The 15,575-nt window shown below is 37.8% G+C and overlaps 2 protein-coding genes across 8 annotated transcripts in view; one reads left to right on the top strand and one right to left on the bottom strand.

Moving 5' to 3' along the window:
- LOC6046401 overlaps positions 1–15,575 on the bottom strand; it is a 213,409-nt gene that overhangs the window by 112,386 nt on the left and 85,448 nt on the right. The window lies entirely within an intron of this gene.
- On the top strand, positions 9,291–11,573 carry LOC6044149 (transmembrane protein 205). Its single transcript, XM_001861667.2, has 2 exons — positions 9,291–9,783; positions 10,125–11,573. The coding sequence occupies exons 1-2, from the start codon at positions 9,482–9,484 to the stop codon at positions 10,831–10,833; spliced, it is 1,011 nt and encodes a 336-aa protein (XP_001861702.1). The 5' UTR covers positions 9,291–9,481; the 3' UTR covers positions 10,834–11,573.

Below are 15,575 nucleotides of genomic sequence, written 5' to 3'. Positions count from 1 at the left end.
CCAAGACGGAGCTTCCACGAACAACCCCCTGCAGTAAATAATTGATTTCTGATGGGTTTTGCAGATCCGTCAGAGGGGTGCAGGGTGGCTGCTTATTTTATGTTTTGCAAGTTTTATTTTCTTAGTTTTTTGAATTCAATGTTTTACAGCTCGTCTTGATCGTGCTATCTTGTCGCACGACGATTTGTTCTACTCCGAGTTGTCACCCTGTTCAAAAGGAACAAACCTTGTTTGGCAAACAAGTTGATTCGTCCGGGACAGGAGATGGAGCGTTGGGGGGAAGATTTCCCTCGAGGGAACGTCCATTCAAAGATACCAGACATGTTCGACACAAGTGCAGTGTTCCAGTAGCATGCAACAATTTCGAGGTCGGTATCTTCTTCAGACATCACACTCCACCCCGTGCCCTCGTTATAGGAATCTAACAATCCGCTTTCGAGGAACGTGCACCAGCTCTCGTGTGCTGGCCATCAACAAAGACAATCGAGCAGGACAATTTTTCAACTCTCGAAAGGATTAGAGAAACAATTCAGGCCACCAGCCACTGCAAGGATTAGCAAGTCGCAGTAGCCCTACGCTAAAAATAAAACGAAAACAACAATCAAATCACGTAGTTTCGAAATTCCTCGCGGGCACACAACCTGCAAAAAAACTGCACTGCTTTGCTCAAGTATGTTTTTAAAATCTCAAGAGTTGGATTCGCACACCTTAATCCTTTTTGAAGAGATAGAGAGAGAGTGTAGGCAGCTTGCGGCAGTTTTGTGAAGAATTGCAGAACACATAACCATCGAGATATTGGGGATTTAATCGGACGTCGTTCGCCTTTGTTCGTGACCGCGACCAACTGACCGAACTGATTGTGACTTTAATGCAGTTGGGAGTGGCATAAGAAGGAAGGAGCGGCTTTTGGGATCGACATCGTCACGAGGTGTGAGCCAGTTCACGCCCACTGGAGAAACGGCGGGGCTTGGGATTTGAATATTTTTGGGTTGAGCAGAGATTTTGGACTTTTTTCGATAATGCTTATGAGCATTCTCTACGAAATCGGTCTTTTTTTAGAATATTAATTTTTGTTTTTTTTTAATCCGACTGAAACTTTTTTGGTGCCTTCGGTATGCCCAAAGAAGCCTTTTTGCATCATTAGTTTGTCCATATTATTTTCAATACAAATTTGGCAGCTGTCCATACAAAAATGATATGTAAAAATTCTAAAATCTGTATCTATTGAAGGAATTTTTTGATCGATTTGGTGTCTTCGGCAAAGTTGTAGGTATGGATATGGACTACACTGAAAAAAGAACCACGGTAAAAAAAAAATTGGTGATTTTTGATTTAACTTTTTGTCACTTAAACTTGATTTGCAAAAAAAAAACACTATTTTTATTTTATTGTTTGATATGTTTTAGAGGTCATCAAATGCCAACTTTTCAGAAATTTACAGGTTGTGCAAAAAAATCTTTAACCGAGTTATGATGTTTTTAATCAATGCTGATTCTTTGAAAAAAATTAAATATTGGTCGCAAAAATTTTTCAACTTCATTTTTCGATGTAAAATCAAATTTGCAATCAAAAAGTACCTCAGTGAAATTTTGATAAAGTGCACCGTTGTCAAGTTAAATCTATTCCCGAGCAGGGGTAAATAACACGGAAATACCAAATTTTGGTATTACTTGGGCAAATAACAGCGACCAAAATGTGCCCTTGGTTGCCCAGTAATAGATGGTAAAATACCATGAAATCATACCAAAGTCTAGTATGTGGAAGGACACAACAATACCAAACCATGTTATTCCAAGGGTAAAATAATACCTCAAAATAAAACCATTTCAAAACCAAATTGAGGTCTTCTGGATTTTTGAACATTGCTTGGATACCAAAACTTGGTATTGCCATGGTTTAATTTTTAGGTATTACCGCGCCCTTGGAAAATCAGATTTTGTTATTCCTGTGGTCTTCCAAATACATAATTTTGGTATGATTTCATGGTATTTAAAATCTATTACTGGGCACCAAGAGCACATTTCGGTCCCTGTTATTTGCCCAAGTAATACCTAAATTTGGTATTTTCATACCATTTTTAGTGCAACAGTTGCAGTTAGTGAAAAAACTTAAAAGAAATGGTCCATATGCAACAGCCAAATCTACTCACTTGATGATTCCATGTTGTTCTTAGTGATATTCTTCACCACATCGAATGCATTTGTCATTGATGAACGGCCTGTGCTTGAAGTTCTTGAAGATTCTAAAAAATAACAAGATTGAAAAATAAGTGTTATTAAAATGACACTGGATTGAAATTCACCAAAATTCTATAATCTGTCGATTAACTCGTTTTTCAAAGGTTATATTCAAATGGTTACCTCAACTTAGAGAAATTTCAACGTTTGAAAAAAAAATCTTAGTGGGTATATAAAAAAATGAAAATCAGCTTTAACATTTTTCGGTTTCAAGTAATTTTAGCGCAAAATTAATTATCTCATCAAAATTTATAAAAAAAATCCCATAGTTTCAGAGGAATTTGATAAAACACTTTAATACCAAAATAAAACCAAAATGTGCCATCCTGACTTAGAAAGTTTTCCACAATTTCAAGTCATTTCTTTAGGGGGTATATCAAAAATGTTTAAAATCAAGTTTGAAATTTCCGGTTTTCAATGAAAGCATTCGCTTTGAGACATCATTTTAGCGCAAAATTAATTATTTTGTCAAAATTGGTCAAAATTTTACCATACTTTCAGAGGAATTTGATAAAACACTTTAATACCAAAATAATACCAAAATTCCTAGTAACATTTTAGGTTTTAAGTAGGCCATAAAAGCCTATTTAGGCCGTATGAGGGTTTCCAGAACCCTGATAAAACCTGTAAGTTTAAAAATGTTACTAGGGATGTGCCATCCTGACTTAGAAAGTTTTCCACAATTTCAAGTCATTTCTTTAGGGGGTATATCAAAAATGTTTAAAATCAAGTTTGAAATTTCCGGTTTTCAATGAAAGCATTCGCTTTGAGACATCATTTTAGCGCAAAATTAATTATTTTGTCAAAATTGGTCAAAATTTTCCCATAGTTTCAGAGGAATTTGATAAAACACTGTAATACCAAAAGAATACCAATATGTGGTGTTCGACCATTGACAAATTCTACAATTTTGCAATATCAAAACAATACCTTTAATTGGTATGAAAGCACATTTTGCTCTTGCATAATCCTTAAGACAAATTTTGAAGGGTCCAGGAATACCAAAATTTGGTATTGATACCAGAGAAAGATATTATTACGCATTTCCCTTGTTATTTACCCATGCTCGGGTTTCTAGGTGACTTTTTTGAAAACAGCCGCAGTTTTTCATTTTTTTTAATTAGTGCACATGTTTGCCCACTTTTGAAAAAAAATATTTTTGAAAGGCTGAGAAAATTCTCTATATTTTGCTTTTTTGAACTTTGCTGATACGTCCCTTAGTTGCTGAGATATTGCCATGCAAGTGTTTAAAAGCAGGAAAAATTATGTTTTCTAAGTCTCACCCAAACAACCCACAGTTTTCTAATGTCGATCTCTCAGCAACGAATGGTCTGATTTACAATGTTAAAATATGAATAATTCGTGAAATTTTCCGATCTTTTCGAAAACAATATTTTCAAAAAATTTAAATCAAAAGTAACATTTTAAAAGGGCGTAATATTGAATGTTTGGCCCTGTTGAAATGTTAGTCTTGATTTAAAAATTTAAATTGGACCATTAGTTGCTGAGATATCGACATTAGAAAATGGTGGGTTGTTTGGGTGACACTTGCAAAACATCAATTTTCTTGTTTTTAAACACTTTCATAGCAATATCTCAGCATCTAAGGGTTGTATCAACAAAGTTAAAAAAATCAAAATATAGAGAATTTTCTCAGCTTTTCAAAAATATTGTATTCATAAGTGGGCAAACATGTGCACTAATTAAAAAAATGAAAAACTGCGACTATTTAAAAAAAAAAGTCACTTAGAAATAGATTTAACTTGAAAACGGTGCACTTTATCAAAATTTCACTGCGGTATTTTTTGATTGCAAATTTGATTTTGCATCGAAAAACGAAAGTTGAAAAATTTTTGCGACCAATATTTCGATTTTTTGAAAAAATCAGTATTGATTAAAAAAATCATAACTCGGTCAAAGATTTTTTGCCCAACCTGGAAATTTCTGAAAAGTTGGCCTTTAATGTCCTCTAAAACATATGGGTAATTCTCCGCCAACTCACACAGCAGTTGCCCCGACCCCTCTTCGATTTGCGTGAAACTTTGTCCTAAGGGGTAACTTTTGTCCCTGATCACGAAACCGAGGTCCGTTTTTTGATATCTCGTGACGGAGGGGCAGTACGACCCCTTCCATTTTTGAACATGTGAAAAAAGAGGTGTTTTTCAATAATTTGCAGACTGAAACGGTGATGAGATAGAAATTTGGTGTCAAATGGACTTTTGTGTAAAATCAGACGCCCGATTTGATGGCGTACTCAGAATTCCGAAAAAAACGTATTTTTCATCGAAAAAAACACTAAAAAAGTTTTGAAAATTCTGCCATTTTCCGTTACTCGACTGTAACAAATTTTGGAACATGTCATTTTATAGGAAATTTAATGTACTTTTCGAATCTACATTGTCCCGGAATGGTCATTTTTTCATTTAGAACAAAATTTTTCATTTTAAAATTTCGTGTTTTTTCTAACTTTGCAGGGTTATTTTTTAGAGTGTAACAATGTTCTACAAAGTTGTAGAGCAGACAATTACACAAATTTTGATATATAGACATAAGGGGTTTGCTTATAAACATCACGAGTTATCGCGATTTTACGAAAAAAAGTTTTGAAAAAGTTGGTCGTCATCGATCATGGCCATTCATGGTCACCCGCGACAGACACGGACGACGAAACAAAGAGAAACGCAAAAAGTAACTTTTTCAAAACTTTTTTTCGTAAAATCGCGATAACTCGTGATGTTTATAAGCAAACCCTTATGTCTATATATCAAATTTTTGTAATTGTCTGCTCTACAACTTTGTAGAACATTGTTACACTCTAAAAAATTACCCTGCAATGTTAGAAAAAACACGAAATTTTAAAATGAAAAATTTTGTTCTAAATGAAAACATGACCCTTCTGGGACAATGTAGATTCGAAAAGAACTTTAAATTTCCCATAAAATGACATGTTCCAAAATTTTTACAGTCGAGTAACGGAAAATGGGAGAATTTTTAAAACTTTTTTAGTGTTTTTTTCGATGAAAAATACGTTTATTCGGAATTCTGAGTACGCCATCAAATCGGGCGTCTAATTTCACATAAAAGTCCCTTTGACACCAAATTTCTATCTCATCACCGTTTCAGGCTGCAAATTGTTAAAAAACACCTCTTTTTTCGCATGTTCAAAAATGGAAGGGGTCGTACCGCCCCTCCGTCACGAGATATCAAAAAACGGACCTCGGTTTCGTGATCAGGGACAAAAGTTACCCCTTAGGACAAAGTTTCACGCAAATCGAAGAGGGTTCGGGGCAACTTTTCCCGATTTCGTGTGAGTTGGTAGAGAATTACCCATATCAAAAACTAAAATAAATTAAAAATAGTGTTTTTTGCAAATCAAGTTTTAATGACAAAAAGTTAAATATAAAATCATAAAAAAAATTTACCTTGTATTTTTCAGTGTAGTCCATATCCATACCTACAACTTTGCCCAAGACACCAAATCGATCAAAAAATTCCTTCAAAAGATACAGATTTTTGAATTTTCATACATCATTTTTGTATGGACCGCTGCCAAATTTGTATGGAAAATTATATGGACAAACTAATGATGCAAAAAGGCTTCTTTGGGCATACCGAAGGCACCAAAAATGTTTCAGTCGTATTAAAAAATACAAAAATTGAAATTAAAAAAAAGATCGATTTTATAGATAATTGCTCATTAGATGAACAATGTTCTATAAAGTTGCATAGTAAGCAAAAGAAATAAAATATATGCGCCGATTAAAAGTAATTTTACAAAACTGTTTGGGTTTTTATGAAGATTTTGACCAGAATTTCAATGTTTTCCCCTAAAACATGGAGCATTGTTCGGCCAGTCCACGTCAAACAGGAAGTCTCCAAATCAACAGTGCTACGATTTGGCTCAAATTTGGAGTGGGGGTTCTTTGGCCCAAATAATTAGACCCGTATTTTTGCGATTAGGGTGGTCCTATCCGAAATAGGGTGGTTCAAAAAATGCGTTTTTCGTCGATTTTCGCAAAAAACCACATTTTAAAAAAAATCATTTCTCCGGAACGGCATAACCAATTTTTAGTGCTACAATTCAAAAGAAAGGTTATTAGTTGAGCTTTTAAGGAAAATTACGTTGAGGTCCAAAAAACTAGCTCCAAATTTGAGCCAAATCAGAGCAGTTTTGATTTGGAGACTTCCTGTTTGACATGGAATGGCTGTGTTATCAGAAATTTGATGTTTCGATTAAATACTTTCATCGAAAAATTTATCAAATTTCACCTAAGAATGATTCTTTCATGGTTTATTTTGACATATTAATTTATCCTTTTTAATAAAAATAAAGCTTTTCTTATCTTTTTAATTTTTTTTTTAATTTTGGAACAAAATACCGGAAAAAGACGTAACAAACTTAGGGAAACAAATATTTTTCTGAACTAACAGATAATTTGCAAATATTTGAAGGTAGCAAAACAGCAATAATTTTATAAGGCATTTCGTGATATTCTTTGCTTATACATTTTGAAAGTTTTTCCTCCCTCCCCTTTTCACTTTCGATCAGAGCTGAGGGACAAAAACTTTAAACAAAATTTGCACTAGCCTACACCCAGAACTGGGCATCGGCATTCGAGAGGATAAAGAGCACGATTCGGTAGTAAAATGGTACTGTGTGCGGACGGAGAGGATAAATCCCGAAATTACCGAGAGTACTTTACTCATGGTTCATTTTCCAAAAAAGTTCATCTATCAAAAAAAAAGAGTACCAGTACCGAGACTCGAACCCAAGACCTTCGGCATATTGAACCGTGCCTTTGCCGTATGGGCCATCATGGTTCGGTGACTAAGTGGCGGTCGTTTGCCCATATAAGCCACTCATAGGATGAACTGTTCCAATGAACGAATGAACACGCGAGAGGACTATACTCTCGAAATATAGCACTTTCCTCACGTTTCTTTTCGTGAGGACTATCCCCTCGTTCTTTAACTTTGGGTGTAGAAACAATAGCGGAAGGTGGGTCAAGTGTAACATGTTGACGAAATGCTCGTTAAAACCCATTAACATAAATAAATCAGTGGATTTTTTTGATAATCATCTTATTCCAGGTCTTAACTAAGACTATTATAAAATAATTAGAAACTTATTTTGTACTTTAAAAAATGATTTTAAGAATATTGATTTTGCATTCGTTCTACTCAATTAGTGGGGCAAGAGAAACAATGAATGAAAAAACATGTTGATTTGCTAACAATTGAACTGTTATCACTTAGACACATCAGATTAGAATGTATTTGAAACGCTACTTCCAGTTTTAGATGATATTATAATATTTTACTAACATTTTGACTGATTTTACGAAAAAAAATTGGTTGATAAATGGTAAATTTTCATAATATCACTATTTTGTAAGGATTTTTTTTAAACAATTGTCAATCAGTTTTTAAGTACTTTTGTATATTTATTTCCCAATAAAATATGTTGTTGCAGCGAAAAAATATTTATTTTAAACACTTTTAAAACTCGATTGAAAAAACCAAAAATCAGATTAAAACATAAACAAGACTAACATTTAAAAAGGGCTTCATGTAAAATATAGAACTTTTGGTGAATTGTTCTTAAAATCGGTAAAATTCATAAAAAAATCTTTTAAGTAATTTTGTATTCCAAATTACATTTTGCATCTAAATACGGAGTTAAATTTTGCTTGTTGGCTCAACATTTTTGAAAAAGTGCTTCCACGCTGCGGTATATTTGATACTCTTGCGGCCTCATAGCTTAAAAAAAAATTAACGTTTTTGCGTATTTTCCTTTTGCAAATACAGATTTTTGAACATTTTTAAAGCATTTTTTGGATGACACCCCCTAAAGAATGGATGATGAAAAATGGCTCCAAAAAATATTCGATGTCAGAAATTTTGGAGAATTGCTGTGGTATTTATTCACGTTTAGTACTAATAGTGTAGAAGCCTTTTTTTTCTTACAAACTACACACCGCACATTTTGAGTGCTGCTGAAGAGCGTTTTACTTTGTATAAACTGAAAAAGAGAAACAAATCGTTTCAGAATTTCGCTAGCAGGTGGCACTTTTTCGTCTCAGCAACCTGAAATGTTGGATTGTTCTTGGGGTTTTCCACTGGTTTTCCTTGGGGCATCAAACTGGATTAAACATTAAAAAATACCATCATCTATAGTTCCAAAATCCAAAAGGCCAATCTTTGCATTTAAAATTCATGTATTCAACTGAATATTAATATCTTCCTGTTGAACATTCTGGAAGGTAAACAATCCTATAGTTTGGTAAACCCCCAAATTCCAAATTTCGTTGGGGGCATGTTAATTTCAATCTTCGAGAACAATCCTCGAATTCGTTCCAAGTTAGCAAAAGACATGATCGCTAAAATCGGCGCATCTACAAACTTCCATGATTAACCTGTCCCACTGAAACCGGTATGACGCCGATGCCTCTCAGGTAATAACGTCCCAACTAATTGGACTGTCCACTGACCTGTATCTCTCGGCTCAAAAACCACCAAAGTTGCGGATTTCCCAACTTCTCCGCAGAAAATTTCGTCCTTTCCAAGTTGCCATTACCAGTTCACCTCCTGAAACCAACGAGTCACAACCTGCGCGGAGTAACCCGCCATAAACCGCTTCGGACTTCGTCCCCCCTCGATCATCTCTCTCTCAATTCGGAGGGTTGTCCACAAAAACGATCGCGATCTTCGTCGCGAGTGACGGCCACAAATTTCGCGATCGCACGTCATCGCGCGCTTCGAAATTCGCAAGTGAATCCCACCGAAAATCGACGTACATTTTACGAGTGGCGCCCCGCGCGAAACTTCCTCCCAAGATCGACGTCATAGAAATCTCCGCAGTCATTAGTTGCGAAACCTCAGACTACGCCGCCGGTACACACCCCCCGAAACGGTTCGCGGCCGAACTTGAGCCGAAGCCGGTTCAGCTGTTCGGAGCGAAACGCTCTCTCGAGAGAGAGAGCGCGCGCGATTACGCGCCCTTTGCATGTGGTGGTAAAAGTTGGATGTCTTAAATACGATGCCCGGTCGGCGAGGAGCCATCATTCAAGTCGTGCGCGCGCGCTGAACAACAAGACAGAGAGAGCTGAACCAAACAGAACTTTGCGGTTCCACGAAGAGATCGCCCAGTCGAACGAACGAAACGAAAGTGCGAGGTCGAGTCAAGTCAGCGGGACTTGACTGTGAATAGTGAGATTAGACGCGCGAAGAAGAAGCTTAGAACTATGTGTCTCCACAAGATGATGCTGGAACACAGTGCGGCCAGCCGGATAGGCACCAGCCATCAGCTGTTTAGTGAGCGTTTGGTCGCCGGTGAGAACCTGATCATGGAGCAGAAGTCGTGCTGCGTGGCAAAAACGACGTCGGCGACGGAGTCGACGGAAGAGAAGCAAGCCGTGGAAGAAGTTGTTGCGGCAGAGGAGCAGGTCTACCAGGACGCCCTCGTGGGGGCAACCCAGGCCACCCGGAAGCTGGTGGAAAGCTGCAAGCAGTTGACGAGTCAGTTCCGGCGTAGTACTGCGTACAAGTGAGTAGAACGTTCTACCCCCATTGCCACAAATCACGCGCGTCAATCCTGCGAATTATCAGCCTTGCGCCGTGTTATCACCTTGAAACAAAAGCAGTGCAACGGTGTGGCAGCAGGTCGACGAAGAGGAGGAGCAGTGCGCGAAAAATCACGTACGCCACTCGACCAGCAAATGCTCCCATTCGCGCACTCTCTCTCCCTCTCCCTCTCTTCCGCGTGCGGAGTTTTTCCTTCGTGCGTCGACGAATGTCGATGACCTGCTACCGCCGCCACTCCCCTCACTCCCCAACTCCGATATTCGGGTCAATTGTCTCTAATCAGCGCGTTCTCTATTCTTCCAGAATCCTCACCCGCACCACGCAACCGTCGCATGCCATCACCCTGGTGTTTGTCTCCTTCATCCTGCTGGTACTCTGGCCGAACATAGTAGGCCAGCCGTCGACGAATGCATCGCCCGCGAAAAACGTCGCCCAGCGACCCAGCGTCTTCGTCTCGCTCGCCTACTTTGGTTCCTTCGCGATGCACTTCGGCGCCCAGATGTGGATGACCTTCGTGTCGGGCCTAGCCCTGTACTTCAACCTGCCCCGGCACACCTTCGGCCGCGTCCAGGAGATCCTCTTCCCCAAGTACTTCTCCATGGGCGCCGGCCTGTCCGCCGTCACCCTCATCACCTTCATCAAGCTGCAGCAAACGGCGCACCCGGAACTCACCAGCGCCTCCTTCCACAGCTGGGACCCCCTCCTGCTGCTCCAGCTCGTCTCCCTGGCCCTGTGCGCCGCCCTCGAGCTCATCGTATGGCTATACCTAGCCCCGCCCATGCTACGCCTCATGCACCAAAAGTACCACTTCGAAGCCAGCGAAACCGTCGGCCAGGAGGTCGGCCATTTTGCCGGAGCGGAAAACGCCCAGCTCCAGCGCTCCCTGCACTTCAAGTCCGTGCACAAGCGCTTCCGGCAGATCCACATGACGACGGCGATGGCCAACATGGTCGCCCTGGCCTGCACCTTCGTCCACCTGCACTTCCTCGCGTCACGCGTCGAGATGCTGTAAGGCCGCCATTTTGTGGGTGCCCGCGGTGTAGACTGATCAGAGTAGGCGAAGCCAAAGTATTACAATTCCAGCTGTTTTGTTTTCGAGCAGTATTATGCGACTGTGCGCACGGAGGGAAACGCTTGTGCAGAGAGAGAATCTAGTCGTGTTGAAAAAGAGTTAAGCCAGGAAAAGGTTAGTTTTTGAGGTGTTGAGGTTAGGAAGACTGAGTGTGGGAAAATGCACTATAAATCTACTTCAGATCACGGATTATTTTTGTCAATAGAGGGGAAAGGTCGAGAGCAGAGCAGAGCGCGAATTTTGACGATTATTAGTGTGTCTTTTAGTTAAGTGACCGTTTTGAGATGTGTAGCCTAATGTTAGCCTATTTATCGCAATTTTCGAAAGTTCTGTGTTAAACGCAATAAACAAAAAAATCAACGAAAACAGGGAGACGAGAATAAAAGATCTGAAGTAGTGTTCCTAGCAAATACGTTTTTATTAGAGTGTTAGTCATTAGATAGTGAAAACTTTCAGTCGCGCGTTGTTTTAACTACTAGTTTGTATAGCCCAAAATGCCATTTATGTAACCGCGCTGATTATTTATTTTAATCCAATCTTGTTAGTAGAAAAACAAAAATTAAACAGCTTATGTAATAGCTAAAAGCACGAATTTATATGAAGAAAAGACGGGGACCACCCTAATAGTACTAATAAACTATAACCGAAGCAAATAAGCGAAACAAATGCTTAAAATCAAATTTAAACTGGATTAATTATTTTGAAAAGCAAACAAAAAAAGAAACACCCGTCATTTCCCACCTTTTCCGCCACCGCCACCTCCTCGCAGAGAGGAAATCTTATTTGATGTCTGTGACGGAGACGCAGCCGCAAACGAACGCAACAGACGCGACTCGTGACAAACGCGGACGTCAGAAGTTTTTTGGACACCCCCCCCCCCTCGTCCTGTTCCTCCGCGAGCTGCCCGACCCGTGATCTCCTACTACTGCAGAAGCCTACTAATTGAGGGAAATCAAGCGAGACAAAGCGAGCGATGATTGCAACGCGAGCAAGGTTTGAGGTTAGTGGGTGATCGAGGATGGTGATTTATTTAAGAAGAACGTTTTTTGAAGAGTCATAGGGGAAAAGCATCTGATTCCAGCGTGCCTCTAATGTTGCCATAGATCAATTCTCTATCAAAACCGGAAATGGATTTTATTATTTGATTTGCCTCAAACTTTGTGAGGGCCTTCCCTATGACCAAATAAGCTATTTTGTGTCATTGATTCACGCATACAAGTCTCCATACAATTTTGGCTGCTGTCCATACAAAAATGGTATGTAAATATTCAAACAGCTGTAACTTTTGACTGAATTTTCTGATCAGCAAAGTTGTAGGTATTGTTGAGAACTATTGAGAAAAAATAGGTACACGGAAAAAAATTGCAGATTTTTTTATCAACATTTTTTTTACTAAAACTCAATTTCCCAAAATACATATTTTTTGATTTTCGAGATTTTTTGATATGTTTTAGGGGACAAAAATCCACAACTTTTGAGCCATAGAGAAACATGGTCAAAAAATCTGCCGCCGAGTTATGATTTTTTGAAAAAATAGTGATTTTTGAAAAAAATTGAAGTTTCATGAAAAAACAAGTTTGACGTTATTTTTTAATGCAAAATTGAATTTGCAATCAAAAACAACTTTACAGATTTTTTGATAAAGAGCTCTGTTTTCAAGATATAGCCACCGAAAGTTTGATTTTAGCGAAATATTTGCAGTTTTCGATTTTTCAAAATAGTGACCATGAGTGACCATTTCTGGAAATATATTTTTTGAAAAAATCAGAAAATTTGCTATAAAATTGTCGAAGAGACATTGAAGATTGAACCTCGGGTTGCTGAGATACAGCTGCTTTAAGAAAAAGAAACATGAAAATTGAAGTTTTTTTAAGTCTCACCCAAACAACTCACCATTTTCTAATGTCGATATCTCAGCAACTAATGGTCCGATTTTCAATGTTAAAATATGAAACATTCGTGAAATTTTCCGATCTTTTCGAAAAAAATATTTTGAAAATTTCTAAGTCAAGACTAGCATTTTAAAAGGGCCAAACATTGAATATTACGCCCATTTCAAATGTTAGTCTTGATTTAAATTCTTTGAAAATATTTTTTTCGAAGAGATCGGAAAATTTCACGAATGTTTCATATTTTAACATTGAAAATCGAACCATTAGTTGCAGAGATATCGGGTTAAATCCCATTTAAAATTGAAGGGCGGAGCGCCCGCTCCTGTTACTTCTAATAAAGCTCATATTTTGGATTTGGGCTCAGTATGCCCACCGGAACAAACACTTGAATGCCCACCAAAAAGTCATTTTTGTTACATCCTACTACCTACAGACTTTTTGTCAAGATTATACAGACACCGCCTTGGAGGAAAATGGCATCCCTCTTCACGGCTTTTTCATGGCGATCAGACCCGACCATTTGAGGTTATGTAAATTCAGACCATTTTTTAAACAGCTTGTAATTTTAGATAGGTAAGTCAGATCTGGAAAAAAAATTTATCCACAAGAAAGGTCATTTTAGAACTTTCTAAAAATATATAATATATCAGGTTTTTATGCAAAAACCACCCTTTTTTGCAAACTGTGAAATTTATATGCAGCAGTTTTTAAAGCATAACTTTTGAGGTGCTTTACTAAATCTTATAAATTTTAATAGGAGCTTATGGGACCCAAAGACGAATCGAATGAGGCTAATACGGTCAAAATCGGCTCAGCCAGTGACGAGATATTCCAGTGACATTGATTCGGTACACATTTCTACATACAGCCAAACACACAGACATTTGCTCAGCTGATGATTCTGAGTCGATATGTACAAATGAAGGTAGGTCTAGGAGGTCTAACAAAAAAGATCATTTTTCGAATAATTTTACAGCCTTCCCTCAGTAAGGTGAGGAAGGCAACAATGGAGATTCAACTAACGTATTTCAAAACATTTTTTAAATGAGGTCCAAATAAGATCCATCATTCATCCGTGCCTTACTTATTTTGGAAAATTGTTTACACTTTTTATTTAATTCACACGTCTGACCATTTTCTGAATGGTAATTTTGGTTCATTATTCCAAATCTATTTTGTAGATTTTGATGAGTTCCATCCATTGCTCATTGGAGCAATTCTTAGAATGATAAATGGGTCATTTTTCGCCAACTCATACAGCAGTTGCCCCGACTCTCTTCAATTTGAGTGAAGGTTTGTCCTAAAGGTTAACTTTTGTTCCTGATCACGAATTCAAGCTCCATTTTTCGATATCTCATGACGGAGGAGCGGTACGACCCCTTTTATTTTTGCCGACGAGTTTTTGAATAAATAAGTTTTTTGGAAGAAATAGAAATTTTGACTTTAATTATTAATGTAAAATCAATACTTTGAATACAGATCAGACTCGTTCATCCAAAGCCTCGATTATAAAAAGTTTCGATTATCCGAAGTTCGATAATTCAAAGATTTGTATGGTACTTCGAATAATCGGATCACGAACAAAAAAAAAATCGTTTTTGTCTTTTTCTTGTTTTGAACATCAAATTCGAGTTCTTATTAAATAATAAAATGATTTTTTTTTTCAGTATTACGTCACCGCCATCTTGAATTAAAAATTTTCTAAATCACTTTAGCGTAGTTGAGGGGTCATACTAATGCTCGAAAATCAAAAATTAGACAACGAATTTTTTTTCATGATGCGATTAACCGAAGTTTTGATTATCCAAAGTGGAATTTTCCTTCCTTCGGATTATCAAGTATGGACTAAAAAATCAAATCAAATTATTCGCTCTACAGCATTGCCTTGGCGTTGCGAGATTCCTACTCGAAACTAGGTGTCCAAAGGCTTGATTGTTGAGGCAATTGCAAACCTCTTTTTACACCTTAGCTTCCATCTACCCCGGGATTCGAACTGACGACCTTTGGATTGTTAGTCCAACTGCCTACCAGCGACTCCACCGAGACAAGACCCAGGGAGACGACTCCTTCACCTGGACTGAGCTAACGACCTAACCTTTGTAGGTTAGTCCGGGACCAACATTTACTTCCCTTCCGACGGAAGGCGTGATCAGACAAATCTCGTCTCGAAAAATGCCACCGGGACCGTCTGGGATCGAACCCAAGCCGACTGGGTGAGAGGCAATCACGCTTACCCCTACACCACGGTCCCGGTCCCGGTCCCGGACTGTAATTTGGAAATTTTAGAATCAAGACTACCGGGTGTAATATAGACTGTTTTGCCCTTTTGAAATGTTAGTTTTGATCCCAAAACTTTAAATATATATTTTTTTTCAAGAGATCATCACATTTTACAAATGTTTCATTTTTGAACATAGAAAATTGGAACATAAGCTGAAATATTGGCATTTGGAAGTGTGAGAATGTTTGGATGAGGCTTAAAAAACTTCAATTTTCTTGTTTCTTTTTCTTTTATATGAGATTCCAAATAAAAACCAGAAATTAAAAAAATACTTTATACACACTCCGTAAGAAAACTTGTAAAAGAGGCGAGACGCGTCTTTTCTACGGTCGGGTGTTAAATTATTGTAATATTATAGCTGTCTTAAAAGCATTCTTGTACCATTTTAATAATAGAACATTATTGGAATTGTTTACGTATAGAACTATTTGGGTAGTAAATCTCTATGTTTTATTTCTTAGAATTTTTAGAAAATTTACAATGAATAAATATTTTGGTCATCAACTAAT

This window comes from Culex quinquefasciatus, chromosome 1 (assembly GCF_015732765.1).
Source record: "Culex quinquefasciatus strain JHB chromosome 1, VPISU_Cqui_1.0_pri_paternal, whole genome shotgun sequence".
Lineage (NCBI taxonomy): Eukaryota > Metazoa > Arthropoda > Insecta > Diptera > Culicidae > Culex > Culex quinquefasciatus.
This window is presented reverse-complemented; position numbering and strand designations above follow the sequence as displayed.